Source organism: Engystomops pustulosus, chromosome 7 (assembly GCF_040894005.1).
Source record: "Engystomops pustulosus chromosome 7, aEngPut4.maternal, whole genome shotgun sequence".
Classification (NCBI taxonomy): Eukaryota; Metazoa; Chordata; class Amphibia; order Anura; family Leptodactylidae; genus Engystomops; species Engystomops pustulosus.
The window spans coordinates 127,474,751-127,496,536 of record NC_092417.1 but is presented as its reverse complement, the minus strand read 5'-3'; the positions used below and the strand labels follow the sequence as shown (position 1 = coordinate 127,496,536).

The window sequence follows — 21,786 nt, the reverse complement described above, 5'->3', positions numbered from 1 at the left end:
TGCTCTGTGTTGTGTAATCGTCGTTGGTAGTGCAGTTTCTCCTAATCCTTTTGAATTGACCATAAGGTATGTTGGTTTTCCATTTTTTAAAATGGTTACTGCTAAAGTCTAGAAAGCTGTTGCTGTCTACTGGTTTGAAAAAGGTTCTGGTGTTGATTTGTTGATTAGTATGGTAGACCACAACATCGAGGAATTCTATTTCGTTTGTGGTTATATTAGAGGTGAACTCTAGAGCCCAATTGTTATCGTTTATGTTGGATGAAACTAAGGGCCTCTTCTTTACTACCTCTCCAAATTATAAAAATGTCGTCTATGCAACATTTATATACTACACACTTCTCATATTCAGGGTGGGTGAAGATGTTGACTTCCTCGAAGAGACCTACGTAGAGATTCGCGTAACTGGGGGCGAATTTGCTGCCCATGGCTGTACCTCTCTGTTGTATAAAGATTTGGCTTTGAAAATTGAAAAAGTTATGGGAGAGAATAAATGTGATAGCTCTAAGCATGAAGCTGCTCTGAATGTCGGACATGGCTTCGTCACTTCTGAGGTAGTGGGAAATGGCCTGTGTTCCTAAGTCAAGTGGAATCGTGTAGAGAGATGAAATATCCAAGTAGTAAAAATCTTCCCAGGGTATGGGTAAGACATGTTTGATTAAATCTGAGGTATCTAAAGTGAAAGATTTTAGCTTTTTTACGTGTTTTTGTAGAAAAAGATCCATAGTGTGATAAGTTAGCGGTAAGGGAGTTTATCCCTCAAATAATAGGGCGACCAGGCAGATTGTGGATATTTTTGTGTACCTTGGCTAGGTAATAAAATATAATATATTATATATCTTATATCTTCACCATCATTGCGACTTCTCCCGGTATTAGCAATATATTCCATCACACCCAGGCGCATATCCGCATGCACTGTTTCTCCTATCTCCCCTCATCCGAGCGCCTGATCCATAATACACTCACTGCGCACGCTCCTTTGTATCCCTTCTCTGAGATTAGGCGTGTGCGCACGATCCCGCTGCGCATGCACCTTTCTCTCCCTTCTCCGATATTAGGCGCGCGATCCCACTGCGCATGCGCCAGCGTCCGCATTTTGTTAAATTCAGACGGCACAATAGTGCCCTCTTGTCTACAGCCGCCGCACATCTCCTGCCCGGCTAGAACATGTAAGTACCGCAATCCCCTGTTGCAAAGCAACAGACTTTACTTACAATATGCAAATATACTACTTTAGCCATATGCATTATAATTGCTTTAGTCTCCTTTCTATTCAACCATTTATTTAATTATTTATTTATACATTCCTCGTCCATATACTATTACCGTATATACTCGAGTATAAGCCGACCCAAGTATAAGCCGAGGCCCCTAATTTTACCACAAAAACCTGGTAAAACCTATATATTTTTTACTCGAGTATAAGCCGAGTTTGGGTTTTCAGCACATTTTTTTGTGCTGAAAAACTAGGCTTATACTTGAGTATATAAGGTAATTATTTAATTATAGACTTCTTGTCCCAACATCCGTATTTATCTATTTATTTATTTATTAATTCATCTGCACACACAGATGCATCTACCAATAATATCCACTCTCTTTAACTGCACTGCTATATTCCTTATATTCCTTTTATCTATTTGCATCAAATCCCCCCTTCCCTCCCCCCTTGCTTTACGTTTCCACAATCTTGCATTCCTACATATAATTCTGCATCATTTTATGCTTGCTTAAATGCACTTACTAACATGACCGGTCAACATTTTTACCTTTCTTTTAATTTAAATTATACTTTTAATTTTATGTGTTGACCTATATTTTATAAATTTTTTATATATGTTCTGTGTTTTTTTGTTGTTAATATTTTCTAGTATTGGTCTGATGAAGGGTTATCCCAAAACGCGTTACCTATGAACCAAAACATTGTTTATCACTTATAATAAAGACGATCCAAACCTTTACCAAATTTCGCTTTGGTAATTCATTCCTGGTTACAAGCGCACCCATCCGCAATACCATACTCTTTCTCCTGCCTTACCCAGAGGTTGAGGGGAGAGAAGATGTGAAAGTTACCCTGAAATCCTTGTTCGCAACAATCCAGAGAGATGAATCCATTCGGATAAAGCTTGACAGAGCCCATAGGGCCCTACGCCCGAAATCCTCGTCTGCAATTCTCAGAGACATTATATGTAGTCTACAAGACTTCGGACTGAAAGAGTGAATTATGACAGCGGCCAGGAAGTGCAGAGATGTTGACTTTGAAGGAATCAATTATATCAAGATCAGTCCTGGCTGACATTGCAGAACAGAATACAGTTATACCCCCTATTAGATGTGCTAAAAACCATGGCATTCTCTACAGATGGGGTTTCTCGTTCACACTTTCTGCAACCAAGGATGGTAGATCAACCACATTACACTCCTACTGGGATCTCGAGTCCTTCTGCAGCACATGGGCGATCCGTTCCCACCCATCCGCGATTGGTAACTGGACTACTCCCCCCCCCCCAACGCTGCCACCAGTATCGAACACAATTCACAAGAAAAGAAGACGGCAGCCCTCCAGGGGGTCTTCCAAAGGTCCTCTACCCTGAGAAGGCCCTGCCACTAGTGGGGGTATCCTTTTAATATTGCTCACTTGCAGTTAGCGATTGCTGAGACTTTTTTCTCTCCACCAAGTTGTTGCCAGGTTATGATCCCGAATAGCACTAGGGATCGGAGTCACATTGATATTTATAGTTGATAGCAATTCTGATTCAATAATTTTTTTGTCATACCAGTATAACTCTTGGGAGGGGGGGTTTTAAACAATCTTAAAAACATCATAGAAATAGTCTACAGAAAATAGACATCTATCCTAATTGTAAGTACTACAAAAATACATTAAAATTTCACTGTTTATTTAACCCAAAAGGCAACAATGTATCTAGCTCAGTTATCCAAAAGACTTCATGCTGGTTTTGATAGGTTATCTGCAAACACCTGTACTGCAAAATGCCTTGGTACTCCTGTTTCTTGTTTAACCCTTTTAGTGTCTTCAGTTTTTTTAACCACTTCATCCATTTTTGTTATGTACTGTCTAATTATGGAATTATGTTAATTTAATCTAATTTTTGCACTTCTTGACGTCTGGCCAACATATGCTAATCCGTATGGACATTTTAACAAATAAATTACACACTGAATGGCCCATGTAAAAAAACCTCATATTTATGTTGGTTCCATATCTTGGATGTCTCACAGTATTTCCTTTAATTATACCGAAGCAATTCTGGCAGGACAAACAAGCAAATGTGCCGTTTCTTTTAGTAGATAAAAATATTTGACGTGATACTTTTTTTTTCTGTATGTCTGACCTGATTAGTTTATTACCAATCAAGCGACCTTTCTTGTAAATGAACCTTGGGGGATCTTTAAATGACTTGCCACATTTTGGATTGTGTGATAATATGGGCCAAATTTTCTGAATCACTTTTTTAATCATATGTGCATGTTTATCATATTAAGACACGAAAGTTACATTTTCTTTTTGATCTTTAATTTTTCGTAACCTCACTTCTTCAATTGGGCTGTTTTAATTTATCCATCCTTACTTTGAATATCTCTGCTTTTGGATATCCTCTCTCCAAATTTTAGGACAAGTTTATTTATCTGCTTAACATACTCTTCTTCTGTACTGCGGGCTTTCATGAACTGGCCTTTTGGGATGCAGCTGAGTTTTTGGGGGGCATGAAAGCTATTGGGTCACATTTACTAACCCGGAGTTCACCCAAAGTGCATTGTCCCACATCAATGCACTGTGTCGCAATTCACAAAGATTGTGCGCCCGATTTCCTGCATCTGTTGGTTCCCTGCTCAAGTCTGCCGGAGTTCACCTTCTTCCCAGTGTATGTAAGTGCATTGGTTGTGACACAATTTGAATATTAAATCCCAGGTCACAACCAGGTCATTTTTTGCAAAAACGCATCCACATAAATCGACAATGGTTGTTGCAAAGAATTCACAGTGGAGACAATAGGTCACCAAGGAGGTTTTTTTAACCCTTTGTGCACTTTCGGCAACAAATACAATAACTGGAACTCCTGGATTTTCAACTACCAGTGTTCTTTTCAAGCTATCTGGGATTATCTCCATTAACACAGCACATGAAGAATACTATCAATCTCTTTCTTGAAATCTTCAGTAGAATCTTTCTTTAATTTACAATACACGTTTGTGTCACTCAATTGGTTAGCTGTCTCTTGACAATATTCATCTTTATTCATAATTAAAGTTGCTCCACCTTTGTCGGCTTTCTTAATGATAATAGATTGATTTTGTTTTAGTGATCTAAGGGCTTCTCTTTCTTTGTTTGGCATGTTATTCCTAATATTATTTTTACACAAGTCCAATTTTTGGACACTTCACCTGTAACAATCTTTTGAAAAGTCTCTAGGAATGTGGAAGATATGCTGGGGTCGAACAAACTTTTCTTCTTCAACGCTGCAGGAATCAGTTGTGCTTTTGTTGGTTGTCCTTGAAAAAACATTTTCATTCTTAAATTACGCAGAACTTATAAAAGTCTACAGTAAACGCAAATTGATCACATTCTTGAGTAGAAACAAAACCTAATCCTTTATAAATAACATCTTTTTCTCCTTCTGTCAGTTCTCTAGAGGAGATATTAATTGCAAGTTCTGTCACTTCTGTTTTTGTTTTAACCTCGTCGTCATCCCTTTCTGCATTATTCCACTTGCCCCCTCGCTTAATGTATCTCCCTCGTCTGTTTGGTCTGTCTGTTCCTTTGATTAAAAAGATTTACAGTAGATCTCTCTTTTGGACTATATCCATTTAGATATAGATATTTTTAATTCTTCTTTGTTTTCTTTTTCTCTGTATCCGTATAATTGCTTTCCATCTGGCTAGAATCAAAATACTTTTTATTTCTTTCGATTTATCTCTTAGTTTCTCCATGTTAAGTTTTTTTTCATCCTCAATTTTATTATACTCTTCTAATTTATATGCTACATATCTGTAGGTGCTGAATTGTTAATAGCATTAAATCCACAGAATGATGGTTGCACAAAGCAAACCATTTTTGCACAAACAATGGGTCATCTTTCAACAACAAAGGGCGTAGGTTGCATCTCATTCCACTTGGAATCCTTTGGGTCTTCACATAGTCAGTGTGGAGGAAAGCAAGGCTAAATTGACTTCACATTTTTTAATACCTCTAATTGTTTCACATAGTCTTTAGAAACATTTTCTTGAAAAAGACCTAGCTGACTTTATTAGCTATCTCAATGGTTGCCATTCTTTGATTTAGTTTACACTAGAGAAAATACTCATACTTTACATTATTTAGATGTGGAATTACAAAAAAATGATGAAGAAGATAAATTAGTTCATGCCCCCCAAACATTTAGATGTATCCCAAAAGGCCAATTCATGAGAGCCCGTAGAATATGCAGTACAAAGAGTATGTTTTTTTTTTTTTTTTTTTTTTTAAATCAAGTCGTTTTTATTAACCACTTAACCAATTTTCCATTTTCATTACACAAATCCAGTACAGACATTGCACAGGCAACAGTAATACAATAGGAAAATTTTAACCGTTTCTAACATTTAAACACAAACACCTCTCCCGTCCGTCCCTCCCCCCCTCTGTCCAGACTGCGATATATAATTGACCACTATGCAGTAAGGTATACACTTATATCAATATTCAGGGACTGAACTCCTAAGTGTAACTCTTTTCCAATAGCAGGTTCACCACAGTAACATTCTCTCTGCACAATCGATAGCCCTACACATGCAGTAAAGCGTCTGTCAGTAGAGCCCAGGAGTATCCATCCATTTTCCCCAGATGGCATCAAATTTCTTTAATGCATTTCTCTTTTTGTATACTGCTCGTTCTAGTCTTATATAGTTATTCAATCTATTGCGTAATTCCGCAGAAGAGGGGACAGTAGTCTGGATCCAGTGTGCTGCTATAAGTTTGAGGGCCTGATATAATATATGTGCTGTGGTCAGCTTAACCGGTCTGACATCACAGACCTCATCTAAATAACCTAGCACACAGGTTACAGGGGAGGGTTGAAGGGTCAAAGAGTACACTTCTCTGATCAGTACCAGCACGTCAGTCCAGTACGCTCCAAGTTTAGTGCACCTCCAAAACATGTGCATAAGGCTGGCATTATCTATGCCGCACTTGGGGCAATTTGCAGTGTCCCAAGCCCTTATTTTCCACAGAAGGTCAGGCGACTTGTATGCTCTGTGGATTAACAGAAGTTGTGAGTACCTATGTGACTCGGAGAGAGATAGCTGTGGGGTCATTTCTAATATAGCATTCCATTGGTAATCTGTTAGCTGTCCCACTATTTCCCATTTATTTCTAGTCTGAATGGGGCATTTTTCCAAGTGTTTGGATAACAGCAAATTATATAATGCTGATATAAGACCTTTCGTACTTTCATAGCGCTCCAGTAATCCCAAAAAGGAGAGGGTCCCCACTGACGGATCCTCCTCTTTGAACTGCCTTGACCACACATGGCGAAGCTGGATATACTGATAGAAAGCGCGATGGGGAATATTAAATTGCTCTTGTAGTTGCTCAAACGACTTGAGCTTTCCATCCTCTAATAACTGAGAGATCATCACCGCACCCGCCATTATCCACATATTAACCCCTTCTAGTTTTTTAATTTCCGGGAAAGCATTATTATGTCATACTGGAACGTACTTAGTGTAGCCCTAGAATCCCACACATTTCTTGCCTCTGTCCCACACCTTGTATATCAGCTGTATCGTCGGTGCATCTTTCCATTGTTTGTGGCTATCCATTACTTCTACTATGTACATCAGAATGCTCCATGGTGAACCTTCACTAATCAGCCTCTCGGCTGAGCCCAGTCCCTCCTCTCTATGCCATCCTTTTAGATGTTGCAATTGGGAAGCCAAGTAGTAAATCTAAGGATTGGGGAGTGCCAAGCCCCCATCCTCTTTCCCTCTCTGTATCGTCTCCAGTCTAATACGGGGATGTTTCCCTCTCCAGATCAGAGTTCTAAATACCCCATCCAATTTTCTAAATAGCTTTAGTGGAATCCAAATGAATTTTAATCAGATTACAATGCCCCACAATTGCCTGGACTTTAGTCTTGGTTCTTTCCAGTAGTGGTTCTACATTAAGAGAAACATAGTCCTTAAGAGTTTTTGGAGATCATCACTCCTAGGTATTTAAAGGACTGTACTAATTTAATATGTGTTTCCTCCAAATTAAGAGAGTCCGGGATTGTATCAACCGGTAGCAGCACAGACTTTCCCCAATTTATCTTGAGTCCTGATTTCTGGCCAAATGCTCTGATTATATCCATGGCAGGTGTCAGGGAGGCCTCCACGTCTCCTAAGTATAGTAGCATGTCATCTGCGTATAAAGATACGCGCTCTTCTACCTCCCCCTCTCTTAAACCCTACAATGTCCGGTGACTGCCTGATCAGACTCGCCAGCGGCTCGATAGCCAGGGCGAACAGGAGGGGAGATAGGGGGCATCCCTGCCTCGTACCCCTGTTTAGATAGAAGGCCTCTGATACGCAACCGTTCGCTTTCACCCGAGCTCTGGGGGAGGAGTATAGCAATCTGACATAGGCTGTAAATCTAGGTCCAAAACCCATCACATCCAGGACAGCCCAAAAATATCTCCACTCGATGCTGTCAAAGGCTTTGGCAGCGTCGAGCAAGAGGACTGCCCTTTCGCCAGCTCCCTTTTCTGAGAGTTGTAGGTTCAGAAATAGCCTCCTTAAATTAATGGATGTAACCCTCTCTGGGATAAACCCAGTTTGGTCGGGGTGTATGACCTCAGATATTACTTGATTTAATTTCATAGCTAGTACTTTGGCAAATATTTTAACATCTACAGGCAATAAAGAAATGGGTCTATATGATTCCGGATTAGCAGGGTCTTTTCCTTTCTTGAGAATTACCACTATTACTGCATCTAACATGGAATTGGGAAGTCTACCTGTCTCATATGCCTGCTCAAGTATTGATAATAATCTGGGAAGGAGAATGTCTCCATGGGTCTTATATAACTCCGCTGGGAGTCCATCCATCCCTGGGGCTTCTCGTTATGCATGGTCCCTGTTGCAGTCTCTAGTTCTTCAAGGGTTATGGGGGATTCCAGGGTTTGTCTTGCTGTGTCAGAAAGCTTTTTGATGGGCAGGGATTCTATATATTGCATTATGTCCTCCCAGGTGTCTATAATAGTGTACATGTATAGGTACTTATAGTATGTATAAAAGACATCCAATATCTCTCTATCCTGGGTCACTCTAGACCCGTCCCCCTTATCCAAGTAAGTAATATGTCCCATTCCCTGCTGTGCCCGTACTATGGTTGCCAAAAGATGTCCTGTCGCCTCACCCTCCTCAAAGTACCTCTGTTTCATGAAGTACATCTTGTTAGCAGCGGAGCTCAACATATGGTCTCTATATGTGGTTTGGGTCTCTGTCCATTCTTTCAAGTGGTCATCTGATGGGTCAGAAATGTATTTGCCCTCCGTCTCCGTCACCCTATTTATCAGTGTCAAATGCAGGTCTCTTGATTTAGTTTTATGTCTAATTATAGCCTGGTGTAGGGTCCCCCTTATATGTGCTTTCATGGAGTCCCAGTTAGCATTCTCCGGGACAGACCCGTCATTTCTATCAAAATATCTCTGTAAGGCTTCCGGGATAATGCCACCCACAATCTGAAGCCAATATGGATTAACCTTCCAATAACCTCCTCTAGGTCCCACTTCTGGGCGCATGGTCAATGAAACCAAAAGCGGAGAATGGTCTGATATGCTTCAAGCCATGTATTTAACATCTGCGACAAAGGGGAGAAGAGATTGTGTACCCAGTGCCAGGTCTATCCTGGATAGGGAGCGGTGAGAAGCTGCGTAGCATGAGTATTGTCTGACCCCTACATTCCTTTCCCTCCAAATATCACATAAACCCACCTCATTTAGCAAGCGCGCCAACATGGTCAGTGAGGCCGACCCCGCGATGGTGCCAGCGTGAAACTTATCCCAGAAGGGATGTAAATAATTATTAAAGTCTCCGATTATCAACACCGGCATCGCTGGGGACTGGTCCACAAATGAGATAACTTTTTTAATAATTTTATTGGAGTATGGAGGGGGGACATACACTGCAGCAATTATACATTTAATTCCGTATATAGAACACTGTAAACATATATACCCGTCCTCCTGACATGCCACTCGTCTTTCACATTACAATGCACTAAAATGCTAACTCCTCTCACATGTGTGGAGTAGACTGAGTGATACTGATGTCCCACCCATGTTCTATTTAGAAGAGGGATATTTTCCTTTACTAGATGCATCTCAGAGAGGCATAAAATTGCAGGTTGAAGGCTCAGTAGAGACCTATATATCGCATATCTCTTATTAGCGTCTCCTGTACCTCTGACGTTCCACGCCAAAATATTGACCTTAGCCATACCCACATATACTCAAGTTTCTTTCCCCCCCCTGCATAGACGGTAACTCAATCGTACCCCATTGTGTCGCACAATATCTCAGTCTGAGCCCCTCCCCCCTTCCCTTACCCCCCAAACATATTTTAACAAAAAGAAGAAAAACCAAAACTCCTGTGAGGGAACAACAGAAAAACGTAGACACATTCGACATTTCCCACCGGAGGTAGGAGTCGGGGAAAGAGTGTCTCCCTTTACTTGCAGTCCTATAATGAAACTAGCAATTGTACAAATAACAAGAATAGTCCCGCCATTTGACTTAGGTTAACGTTCATTTTGGCCCATGTTTTAGACTTCTCTCTCAACGAGGTTTTGCAAGCGGTTTGAAGATCAGTGTTCTGGTGATCCACGACGTTCGGCTCGGATTCTGTTTCCTTGGACGTCTAGCCAGTCCATTGCATCTTTGGACTGGCTAGACGTCTTTGGTGTTGTTCCTTGCGCTACCACGCGCAGCCGCGCTGGGTATAACATGGAGTAGATCACATTCGACTCTCTCAGCCGGCGCTTCACATCTGTAAATTGCGCCCTTTTCTTCTGGACTTCTGTAGAAAAGTCCGGATAAAATGAGATTCTTTTCCCATTCAGGGATATATCTGAGTTCTCTTGCTCTGCGGAGAACAGTATCTCTGTCCTTATAGTGCAAAAGCTTAATAAGAATAGACTGTGGTGGAGCGCCCGGTGGTAATGGTCGGGTAGGAACTCGATGTGCTCTTTCAATTGCAAAGAATGGTGAAAGGACATCAGGGCAACAAATCTCTCTCAGCCATTTTTTGAAAAAGTCCACAGGATTATTCCCCTCAGACTTCTCTGGGACTCCCACCACTCTGACGTTGTTCCTACGGAGCCTATTTTCTAGGTCATCCGCTTTGGACATGAGAGTTTGGGTAGTGGATATAACTCTTCTCATGTCCCTTGTCATAGGAGGGAGCTGATCTTCAACTTTACTTACTCTATCTTCCACCTCCTTCACCCTCTCTATGACCTTCTGCCTGTCATGGCGGATCAGTACAACCTCTTCTGTGAGGCCTCCCAGTTGTTTGGCCAGGTCAGCTATGCAGGACGTAACTGCCAGTAATACATCTCTCAGTGTGGGTTCCTTATCAGTCTGGCTCACCTCTTCTGCTGTGGCCTCCGGGTTGGTTAACTTGAGTCGCCGCTCCGGTGTTCTTAGGAGCTCAGGAGTTCCTATTGGGGTAGTCTCCGGCAGTTCTTCCTTCTCACTCTCTGCAGATGAGTGTTCCATGCTGTCCTCCTGCGTCCCCTCAGCATGGATATCAGCCTGCACCACCAGGCATGGTGTAACTGAGACACCCTCTCGGCTTAGGTTCTCCTCAGGGGTTCTTATGGCAGCATTCCCATCTCTGGCATATTTTCCCAAGCGGGCATCTATCTCCGCCATTTCATCCTTTGTGCAGCGCTCCACCGCCATATTGCCTGCCACGCTGCTCTTCCCTGGCTTCAGCTTTCGGGAGCCGTAGCGTGTCATGCTCTGCTTAGAAGCCGGGATTCTATCGCCGGCAGGCTCCGTGACTTAGGGTGCTGCTGTGCGAGCCTTCTTACCCCTGAATCGGGCCAAAATGCAGGGTTAAAAAGAAACTGCAAGCGGGAGCTCCTCTCGCACACGACCGCTCACATCAGCACACAGGCCACGCCCCCAGACAAAGACTATGTTAAGCAGATGAATAAACTAGTCCAAAAATGTGAAGATAGAGGATATCCAAAAGCAGAGGAATTCAAAGTAGGGATGGATATATTAAAACAGCCCATTGAAAAAGTGAGGTTCCGAAAAATTAAAGATCAAAAAGAAAATGTAACTTTCACGTCAAAATATGATAAACATGCACATATGATTAAAAAAAGTATTTCTGAAAAATTGTCCCATATTATCACACAATCCAAAATATAGCAAGTCACTTAAAGATCCCCCAAGGTTCATTTACAAGAAAGGTCACTCGATTGGTAATGAACTAATCAGGTCAGACATACAGAAAAGTATCACGTCAAACATTTTCATCTACTAAAAGAAGCGGCACACTTGCTTGATTGCCCAATATAATTAAAGGAAATACTGTGAGACATCCAAGATATGGAATCAACATAAATATAAGAGGTTTTTTTTACATATAATTTATTTGTTAAAATGTTCATGTGGATTAGAATATGTTGGCCAGACATCAAGAAGTGCAATGAAGTGTAAATGAACATAAATCCATAAGTACAGTACATGACAAAAACGGATGAAGAGGTTAAAAAAACTGAAGACACTAAAAGGGTTAAACACGAAACAGGAGTAGCAAGGCATTTCAGAGAGTTGAGACACAAAGGGGCTTATTTACTAAGGGTCGTGGATTGCACATTCGTCGGACTGTTCACGGTTTACGGGATTTGCAGAGCTTTGACAGGTATTTAATAGGGGTTTGCGCTGGGATTGTGTCGCACATGATCGAATAGTGGTACAGCTGCGCTGGCTTCCATACAGCAGAAATCGGGGGAGGTGCCGTTGGACGATCCTACCGATTTGGACTGAGCACGGGATTTAAGATTCAAATTGTGTCGCAAGACAATGAACTTCATCGGACCTGAGCGGGGAAGTGACACATGCAGGATATCAGGTGCAAAATCTTAGTGAATCGTGACAAAGTGCATTCTCGCCTGACAATGCCCTTTCATGAACTCCGTGGGACCGGGTAAGTAAATTGCCCCAAAGTTTACAAAGGGTTTACAGAGCATGGTCCAAAAAAGAAAAAACATCCATTGAGCGGCAGTTCTGGGGGCGGAAATGCCTTGTTGATGCCAGAGGAGAATGGGCAGACTGGTTCGAGCTGATAGAAAGGCAACAGTGACTCAAATCGCCACCTGTTACAACCAAGGTAGGCAGAAGAGCATCTCTGAACACACAGTACGTCGAACTTTGAGGCAGATAAGCTACAGCAGCAGAAGACCCCACCGTGTGCCACTCCTTTCAGCTAAGAACAGGAAACTGAGGCTACAATTTGCACAAGCTCATCGAAATTGGACAGTAGAAGATTGGAAAAACGTTGCCTGGTCTGATGAGTCTCGATTTCTGCTGCGACATTCGGATGGTAGGGTCAGAATTTGGTGTCAACAACATGAAAGCATGGATCCATCCTGCCTTGTATCAACGGTTCAGGCTGGTGGTGTCATGGTGTGGGGAATATTTTCTTGGCACTCTTTGGGCCCCTTGCTACCAATTGAGCATCGTTGCAATGCCACAGCCTACCTGAGTATTGTTGCTGACCATGTCCATCCCTTTATGACCACAATGTACCCAACATCTGATGGCTACTTTCAGCAGGATAATGCGCCATGTCATAAAGCTGGAACCATCTCAGACTGGTTTCTTGAACATGACAATGAGTTCACTGTACTCAAATGGCCTCCACAGTCACCAGATCTCAATCCAATAGAGCATCTTTGGGATGTGGTGGAACAGGAGATTCGCATCATGGATGTGCAGCCGACACATCTGCGGCAACTGTGAGATGCCATCATGTCAATATGGACCAAAATCTCTGAGGAATGCTTCCAGCACTTTGTTGAATCTATGCCACGAAGAATTGAGGCAGTTCTGAAGGCAAAAGGGGGTCCAACCCGTTACAAGCATGGTGTACCTAATAAAGTGGCCAGTGAGTGTATATACACACAACACACACATTACTCACACATTCTCTACACATACATACACACTACTGTACACTTACCTATCCAGCTGGACATGGTCAGGCAGTCAGAAGAAGACATCTCATCTAATTCCATAATAAGTGTGGACTAGATCCATCAATCAAAATAAAGGAGTTAGGAGAAAGCGGGGAGCACTGGACAAGGCAGAACTTGGTGTAAATTATGTGTGTGCCTGGCCTTCAGCTGCAGCAATCTAGGATAATCGTACTGCAGAATCTGCAAGGCACCATGGCTAACCCCCCCAACCACATATCTGGTGCCCTTTGGTATAGAACACAGGAAAAATTTACTTAAAAGGTGTGGATGCAACTTGTTTTAAAGGGGTTGTCCAACAGCAAAAAAACCTACTGGTGGCTGGGAGGGGGCCGGTTAAAAAAATTTAACATTTACTTTCTTTGCAATCCCTGCAGGCGTCCCACGCTGCCATCACTTACGTCCGTGCCCCATGTAAACAAATGTACGCTCAGCTTCAGGCCGGCCATGGTGGTCGGCTGTGCCCACCCGTCCTGCATGATACAGTGCTGGGAATAGGCATGGGTGGGCATGGCCGGAAAGAAGCTGAATGCTACGTGGCTTCCGTACCCCTGTTTGTTTACATGGAGCAAAGAACAGCGTGACGGCAGCACGGCACACACCAGGAGGAACCGCGGAGGTTCCCGGCAACCAATAGGTTTTTTTATGCTGTCGGACATCTAGTTTACTATTGTATGTTAGATGCCAGTGAGTTTGTGGTCTAAATGAAAAAATTCTTAAAACCAACATACGGTTTTATGTTAACAAGATCCCTGAAGTGTTCTGATGATTTTTTTTTCCCTTGCTTCTCAGCACTGTGTCTCTCTGTTGTCCAAGTCATGTGAATGTTCTGGGGTTCCATCTCAATCTCCTCTTCCTCGTCAGAATACATGCCATCTAAACGAATGATAGAATTTCTATCCTTTATCAATTGTGCCTAAAGTAAAATTGGGAAAAAAAAACAACATTATTGCTTTATACAAAAATATAGACATGCCAGGACAAAAACTTTGTGTGCGCTATATAAATAAAGGAATTATTATTACCGTATATACTCGTGTATAAGCCGAGTTTTTCAGCACAAAAAATGTGCTGAAAAACCTCGCCTCGGCTTATACTTCTCTAGCCAGCAGAGTCGCGTCCATGCGATCTGCCGGCTGTCGCACACTATGATGCGGTGGTGTCGCTGCTGATGACGTCATCCGTGGCCCGGCCAAGCGACGGCCGGCCCGATCTCCCGGCCAGAGAAGATAGAAGAGTGAAGAAGCCGCCGGGAGCTGCGATGGGGATCGGAAGCCGCCGGGAGCCGTGTCGAACATCAGGGACAATGGAGGGTGAGTATTAAGTTTATTTTTTTATCTGTATGCTACACAGGCTGTATACTGATGGGGGCAGGCTGTATACTACTGGGGGAAGTGCTGTATACTACTGGGGGCAGTGCTGTATACTACTGGGGTTAGTGCTGTATACTACTGGGGGCAGGCTGTATACTACATGTGGGCAGACTGTATACTACTAGGGGCTGCTGTATACTACATGGGGGCAGGCTGTATACTACATGGGGGCAGGCTGTATACTACATGGGGGCAGGCTGTATACTACATAGGGGCTGGCTGTATACTACATGGGAGAAGGCTGTATGCTACGTGGGGGCTGGTTGGCTGTATACTACATGGGGGCTGGTGGGCTGTATACTACATGGGGGCTGGCTGGCTGTATACTACACCCTTCGGCTTATACTCAAGTCAATATGTTTTCCCAGTTTTCTGTGGTAAAATTAGTTGTCTCGGCTTATACTCGGGTTGGCTTATACTCGAGTATATACGGTATATTATTATTATTATAAAATATCATAATTATTATAAAAATAAATACCATTATTATTCTCTAAAATGACAGATTACTAGGAAACATAGTGGATGCAGGGATACAGGTAATGTACAAAAAACTGGTGGAGTTGGTGTGCTACCACAAAGGACTTTTCAAATAATAGCAAAAAATACTTGATAACTAACATTAACCGAATGTCTTCTTCGGTGGACATGGTGTTTTTTATGCATCCTCTCATTTTTGTAGGATATTATTGGGGTTTTGAACGCGGTTTAGGTGCGATTTTTCACATTTTCATAAAAAACTCATGCTATTGAGGGACCTGCTCAGATTTCAAGTTACTTTGAGATGCCTAAATAATAGTAAAACCCCATAAATTACCACATTATACAAACTTTAACGCCTATCAAGCTCTGATGGTATAGGTATAGCTGTTGTAGAGGCTTTATAGTGTACAGAATTTTGTCAATAAATCAAAGTTTTTGTAACTTCTGCTACAGTGTCCAGCTTGAAATGCTAACATTCTTTCTAGATTACAGGTATTTTTCATTCATATATTTATCTCAGTGAATGATGGGACCTCCGTTGACTTCCAAAGAGAGGCAATTGTGGTTATATGAAAAATTACTATTCTTTCACATGGTAAACAGTCTGCTATGCCAAAACCTAATAATGCTAGAGCTGGGGAAAAATCCAATGGGTGCCCTATTAAACGGGTTGGCCACTCTTTTTACATAAATTACCCATGTGCTTTTACTGCCTTAATAATAATCCCTGAATACTCACCAATTGATTCCTCATCCCTGAGGCTTCCTTGCTGTGTGCAGACTCTCAGTGCACTCTGTAGGATGTTCGTTTACATGTCTGAACACTGATAATAGGATGGCGCTGCAGCAGGAGATTATGACTTATCCTGCTGCCCTCCCTCCCCTCTCCCTGTGTCTGTCAGTAAGATGGACAGAGAAATAAAAACACTGCAGGCTGCCATTACAGATGGACTGAAGGAGTGAGAAACAGGAAGTTGTGTAGAGATGCTAAGTGCAGTATGGGGATAACAGAGAATGCACTGAAGCACTAACAGGAGGCAAAGACACAGGTACATATACATGCAGAGACACGTCTAATGGAAGAGATTTATTGAAAAGTGGCCAACCTCTACGTTTTGTAATAGAATTTGTAATTGGCTTCATAATCCTGGTATAGCTGAGCGTTGCCAAAACGTATGCATCATAATTCCCCTTTCTGTGTGGCACCATCAACTAAGGGAAAAGCAAGATGGCTGCAGAGCCTAAAGTCATAAGATCCAGTATCGGAAACCAGGGGCACGTGAAATTGTATACACCAGGGTTGATAGAGACAGGTTTGAATTAGATTTCTGAAATGCTATAGTATCATAGTATAGAATGCTGGAAAAAGTCCATCAAGTCCAGCCCTTTAAAATTAAACAAATGTTTTTTCCTATAACACATGATATTATTAATAATTAATATTATATTATTAACAGTGAATTAGAGATTGTGTTATTTTGTTATCCTGATTATACAGTATTTTTCGGATTATAAGGCACACCGGAGTATAAGGCGCACCATCAATAAATGCCTGCTAAAACGTCTAGGTTCATATATAAGGCGCACCGGAGTATAAGGCGCACCTGATTATAAGGATGAATGATCAGCAGGTGGCAGACCTGTGCTCAGTTCAAGGCAGCTGTTGCCTGTAAGTACGGTTCATATATAAGGCGCACTGGACTATAAGGCGCACCTTTGATTTCTGAGAAAATCAAAGGATTTTTGGTGCACTTTATAGTCTGAAAAATACGGTATTTAAGAAACCTGTCTTCATGGGAATACCCCTTCAATTCCAAGATGAGATATACCATCTTTGGCCCACTGGAAGCGAAATCAAGTTTCTATATTTTCAATTGTTTTAGTCAGAATGTGCATCCCCAAAATGAGAGAATTACTGGCGTTTAATTTAAAGCATTACATTTTCCCAAATTGCTCTAATACCGAATACATCTCAGGTAGGGAGTTCAAGGGATCAGTTAAAGCAATGATCACATCATCGGCAAATAAACCAATTTTGTGCTCCTGTGAAGCCACTTTAATACCTATGACAATTCTTGACGCCCTTATGGACTTTGCTATAAGGACTCCCTTTTTACTCATAGCTGGTGCAGCAAATATATGTGGATAATGAGGATGATGTAAACAGATAATTTTGTTCTAAATGCGTTTTCCTGCACACAAAATACATCTGCTTTAGAATCCTAAGCCTCCTTCCACATCCTAGACCTCTTATAGGGGCTACTAAGCCCCTTGACATTGTCTGAGGTAATTCGGATCACCATAGTGACCAATCAGATATAGCACATGCAATAACCTAGAAATTGTGTTAATCCCGCATGTTACAATAAGTCATAAAGATACTGCTTGCCTAACATTGTGAACATCAATGTGAACCAAAAAAACAACAGCATTGACATATGTCAATAAAATAGAAAGTGGGATAATCCCCTCAGGGGATTCCTTCAAGAAATAAACCGTGTATGTTAACCGGTTTTCTAATTATTTGCAAATTATGTAGAATTATTTGGTCAGCTGCAACTTTTTTAAGATATCTCATAGTGTCACACTTCAAACTTCAATATGGTGAAGACTGTCGAAGTACACCAGAAACAAACTTGAATACTTGCACCAAGCTGGGAAGACTGAATCTGCAATATGCAAGCTGCTTCATGTAAAGAAATCTGAAAAATGTGGGAGCAATAATTAAAAAGTGGAAGACATACATGACTACTGATAATCTACTACTGACTACTGATGGTCAGGCGCTTCACGAAAGATCTCACTCCATGGGGTTAAAAAGGATCGCAAGAATGGGGAACAAAAATCCCAGAACCACAGTTCTGGCCAGTTTCTAGATCTCAACCCTATAGAAAACCTTTGGAGTTTACAGCCCCAAAACATCACTGCTCTAGAAGAGATCTGCATGGAGGAATGATATATTCATATTTAATAAGTAAAAAAAAAAAAAAAAAATCACCGAAACCCCCACATATTTCGTATTGCCACGTCTGTAACTATCTGTACAATAATTCAAATATTATGAGACCCGCTCGGTGAGTGCCATAAATACAAAACCTGAAACATTTTTGATAGAATCCCTTCACAAAAATGTTCTAAAAAGTGATGAAAAAAAGTTATGTTTGCCAAAATGGTACCACTGAAAAGGACAACGAAACAGGTAAAAAATAAGCACTAAACCAGCTCTGTCAACTAAAAAAGTTAAGTCTCCGAAAATATGACGATACGAAAATAACGAGATTTTCACTATATAAGTTTTTCTTCAGTAAAATTGTAAAAATACAGCAATCCCCTACTTGAGAACACCCAACTTACAGACGACCCCCTAGTTACACGGACCTCCGGATGTTGGTAATTTTCTGTACTTTAGCCTTAGGTTACAATAAACAGTTAGAATAGTAAAGGTGCCTGCAATTAGGCTTTAGTGTTAATCGTGATTCTTATGAACACCCAACATTTTTAAAATCCTATTGTCACAGATATGAAAATTTTTTTTGACTGGGGTTACAATTGTAAAGTATACAGTTTCGACTTACATACAAATTCAACTTAAGAACAAGCCTACAGAACCTATCCTGTACGTAACCCGGGGACTCCCTTATGTAAATGAGGTATCACAGTAATCTGAGTGATCTATAGAATACAGATAATATGTTATTATTATGGTATACAGGCGCTAAAAAAATACAAGAAAAAAAGGAAACAAGAATTTATGATTTTCTTTTTCCCCATACATTCAAGAGTTAACAAAATCTTATCAATAAGCTAATAATCAACTAAAATGAAGTTTTTGTAAAGTGCTGCCAATGTCGCAGAAAATAAGCCCTTATTTGTCCAAAAAATGAAAATGTGAAAAATCGCACCTAAAGTTTAAAGGCCCATAAAAATGAGAGCATGCATAAAAACCATGGAGACAAAGCAGACATTCAGTTTATGTTAGCTATCAAGATTTTTGCTGTTATGACTGTATAAAAAGTAGAACATTTTGAATTTCAAAAATCACCAAATATCAGTTTTTTCGTAAACGAAAAACATACCACAACAATTTTCCAACTAACATAAAGTACAAATTGTCCCAAGAAAATAATTTCAAAATCACTTGGATATGTTAAAGCATTCCAAAGTTATAACCACTCATAGTGGAGTTAGGATGCAAAATGGAGTTGAGGGATTTTTTTGAGCCAGGCGCCTATGATTATGTGCACAAATGGGGGGGGGGGGCAGATGAGGAGTTACTTTTCAGGTCAGGAAGGAGTTGCAGCGTCGGGCCCCGATGCTGGATGGTGGTCCAGATTGAGATAATAGATGCAAGGGGTAAAAAATGGTACGGGGAAATAGATCAACGCGCCACATCCAGAGTGAAATAAAGGGAATTTTATTCGTATTTATTGACAACGCGTTTCAACACCGTAACGGTGTCTTCATCAGGTCAGAGACTGTTACAATAGCATAAAATGAAACAAGAACAAAAACATATAGAGTAGATTAGTAAATTAATGAATTAGTAAATTAGTACTTATCCATGTTAGGTGTAAATATAAGATAATTAGGTACATGTATGCAGGTAAAGGTAATTAAAAGGATATATGCACAGATCGATATACAAGTAGATACTAGTTAAAATCCAAAAGCAGTAAAAAGATAAAGGTGGTGATGAACTGATCCACAAAGTAATAATGCTAATAATAGTAATAAATGACAATGATGCTAATAGTGCAAATCGGGTAGATAGAAATAAGTATATGCATATACATAGGATGGGGATAGATTGGGAGGGGGGATGTTTCAGGGTCCTGCAGGAGGGGTGGCAGAGTGTGGGCTCTGCCACCCCTCCCCCAGAGCCGGTGACCAAACCTGAGGGAGAAAAAGAAGAAGGACCAGCAAGGGGGGGTGAAACGGGTATCGGAAGGGAGGTGCATGGGAATGGTGGAGAGAAGGGCTTACCGTTGGTTCCAGTGTCGCGGGGAACACGGCTGCCTAGGGACTGTGGAGCGGTTTGGAGGAATCGCGCGCCAGAAAGACGCACGGTTATAAGACGCATCGGGCTGGTACCAGGTGATGGGATAACGGTGCGCATGCGCTGTCGTGTGCGGCTGTGGCCGAGGGGAGGGATGAGAGAGGGAAGGAGGACAGTAGCGATATAGTGGGCTGATGCATTTATCATGGTGTTGGTGAGAATAGGTTAAACATAAATAAATAAATTGATAAATAAATAATAAATGCATGCATGAATGAATAGTATATTAGGGGAATGGTTCAAGAAGTGAATGACTCTAAAATGGAAGTGTATACTGGGTAGTCGATACTAGGGGAATGAATGAAATATGAAATATTGAAATATTGAAAAATCAACAATCAATGTCATTGGTGATTAAATGAAGTAATGGTGGACAGATGAAAGTCACATATCTATAAAATCAATATAAAATTCAATATAAGTTCCATAATAAACAATGTATAATATATAATATAATACAACATGATACATAACACATAATATATGAAGTATATAAATAATGTAATGTAAAATACAGTATAAAATATATAATATATAACATATAATACATATATAAACATATATGTAAAAAATCCTGAGGTAAAGATATGAGTCCCGGGGCAGTGGAATTAAGAAAAAAAATTAAAAGTTAAAATGATGTTTCGACCATGTCATTCAAACCTGAAGGTGAGAGGGTATCTAGTTTGTAGATCCAGTAGGATTCACGTTGGCGCAGTTTCTGGAATCTATTGATGATGGTGGAAGGTATTCTGGTGTGCAGTTCCTGGGTGGTTCTGCTTATGTATTGCAGGTTGCATGGGCACTCAAGTAAGTAGATTATGTAGGAGGAGTGGCAATTGAGAATTTCGAAGGTTTCTCCAGTGGTGATGGAGTGGAAGACTTTTCTCTTGTGCTGAATATTCAGGCAGCACAGGCATCTGGAGGAGCCACATTTGAAAGCTCCTTTTAGGGTCAAGAAAGTGGTGGATTGGGTCTTGGTCTCTGCCTTCAGTTTACTGGGGGCAAGTATGTTTCGGAGGGTTCTAGCCCTCCTAAAAGTGACTGACGGTCGGTTGGGAAAAGAGAGTCTAAGGTGTGGATCACTGAGTAAGATGGACCAGTGTTTTGTGCATTTATCCTTTTAATTACCTTTACCTGCATACATGTACCTAATTATCTTATATTTACACATGGATAAGTACTAATTTACTAATTCATTAATTTACTAATCTACTCTATATGTTTTTGTTCTTGTTTCATTTTATGCTATTATAATAGTCTGACCTGATGAAGACACCGTTACGGTGTTGAAACGCATTGTCAATAAATACGAATACAATTCCCTTTATTTCACTCTGGATGTAGCGCGTCGATCTATTTCCCCGTAACATTTATTACCCCTTGCATCTATTAACCACTCATAGTGACAGGACAGATTTGAAAAAATGGTCCAAGTCAGGAATGTGAAAAGTGCCTTCGGTGGTAAGGGGTTAAAATCAGAATTTATTTTCTGGATTTGTTTTCTCATTTTGTCTCTCATAGTTGAGGACTACCAATGCAGTCAATTGCAGGCCCCTTATCTTTTTAAGTGGGAGAACTTGCACAATTGGTGGCTGACTAAATACTTTTTTTCCCACTGTATA

At 40.9% G+C, this 21,786-nt stretch overlaps 1 protein-coding gene across 8 annotated transcripts in view; it reads right to left on the bottom strand.

Annotated features, from left to right (window-relative positions):
• Positions 1-21,786, bottom strand: part of SLC12A4 (solute carrier family 12 member 4) — a 743,054-nt gene that overhangs the window by 55,148 nt on the left and 666,120 nt on the right. For all 8 annotated transcript variants that reach the window (XM_072117770.1, XM_072117769.1, XM_072117767.1 and 5 more), the window contains one exon: positions 13,984-14,168. In XM_072117770.1, coding sequence (XP_071973871.1) covers positions 13,984-14,168 — 185 coding nt within the window. The remainder of the gene's footprint in view (positions 1-13,983; positions 14,169-21,786) is intronic.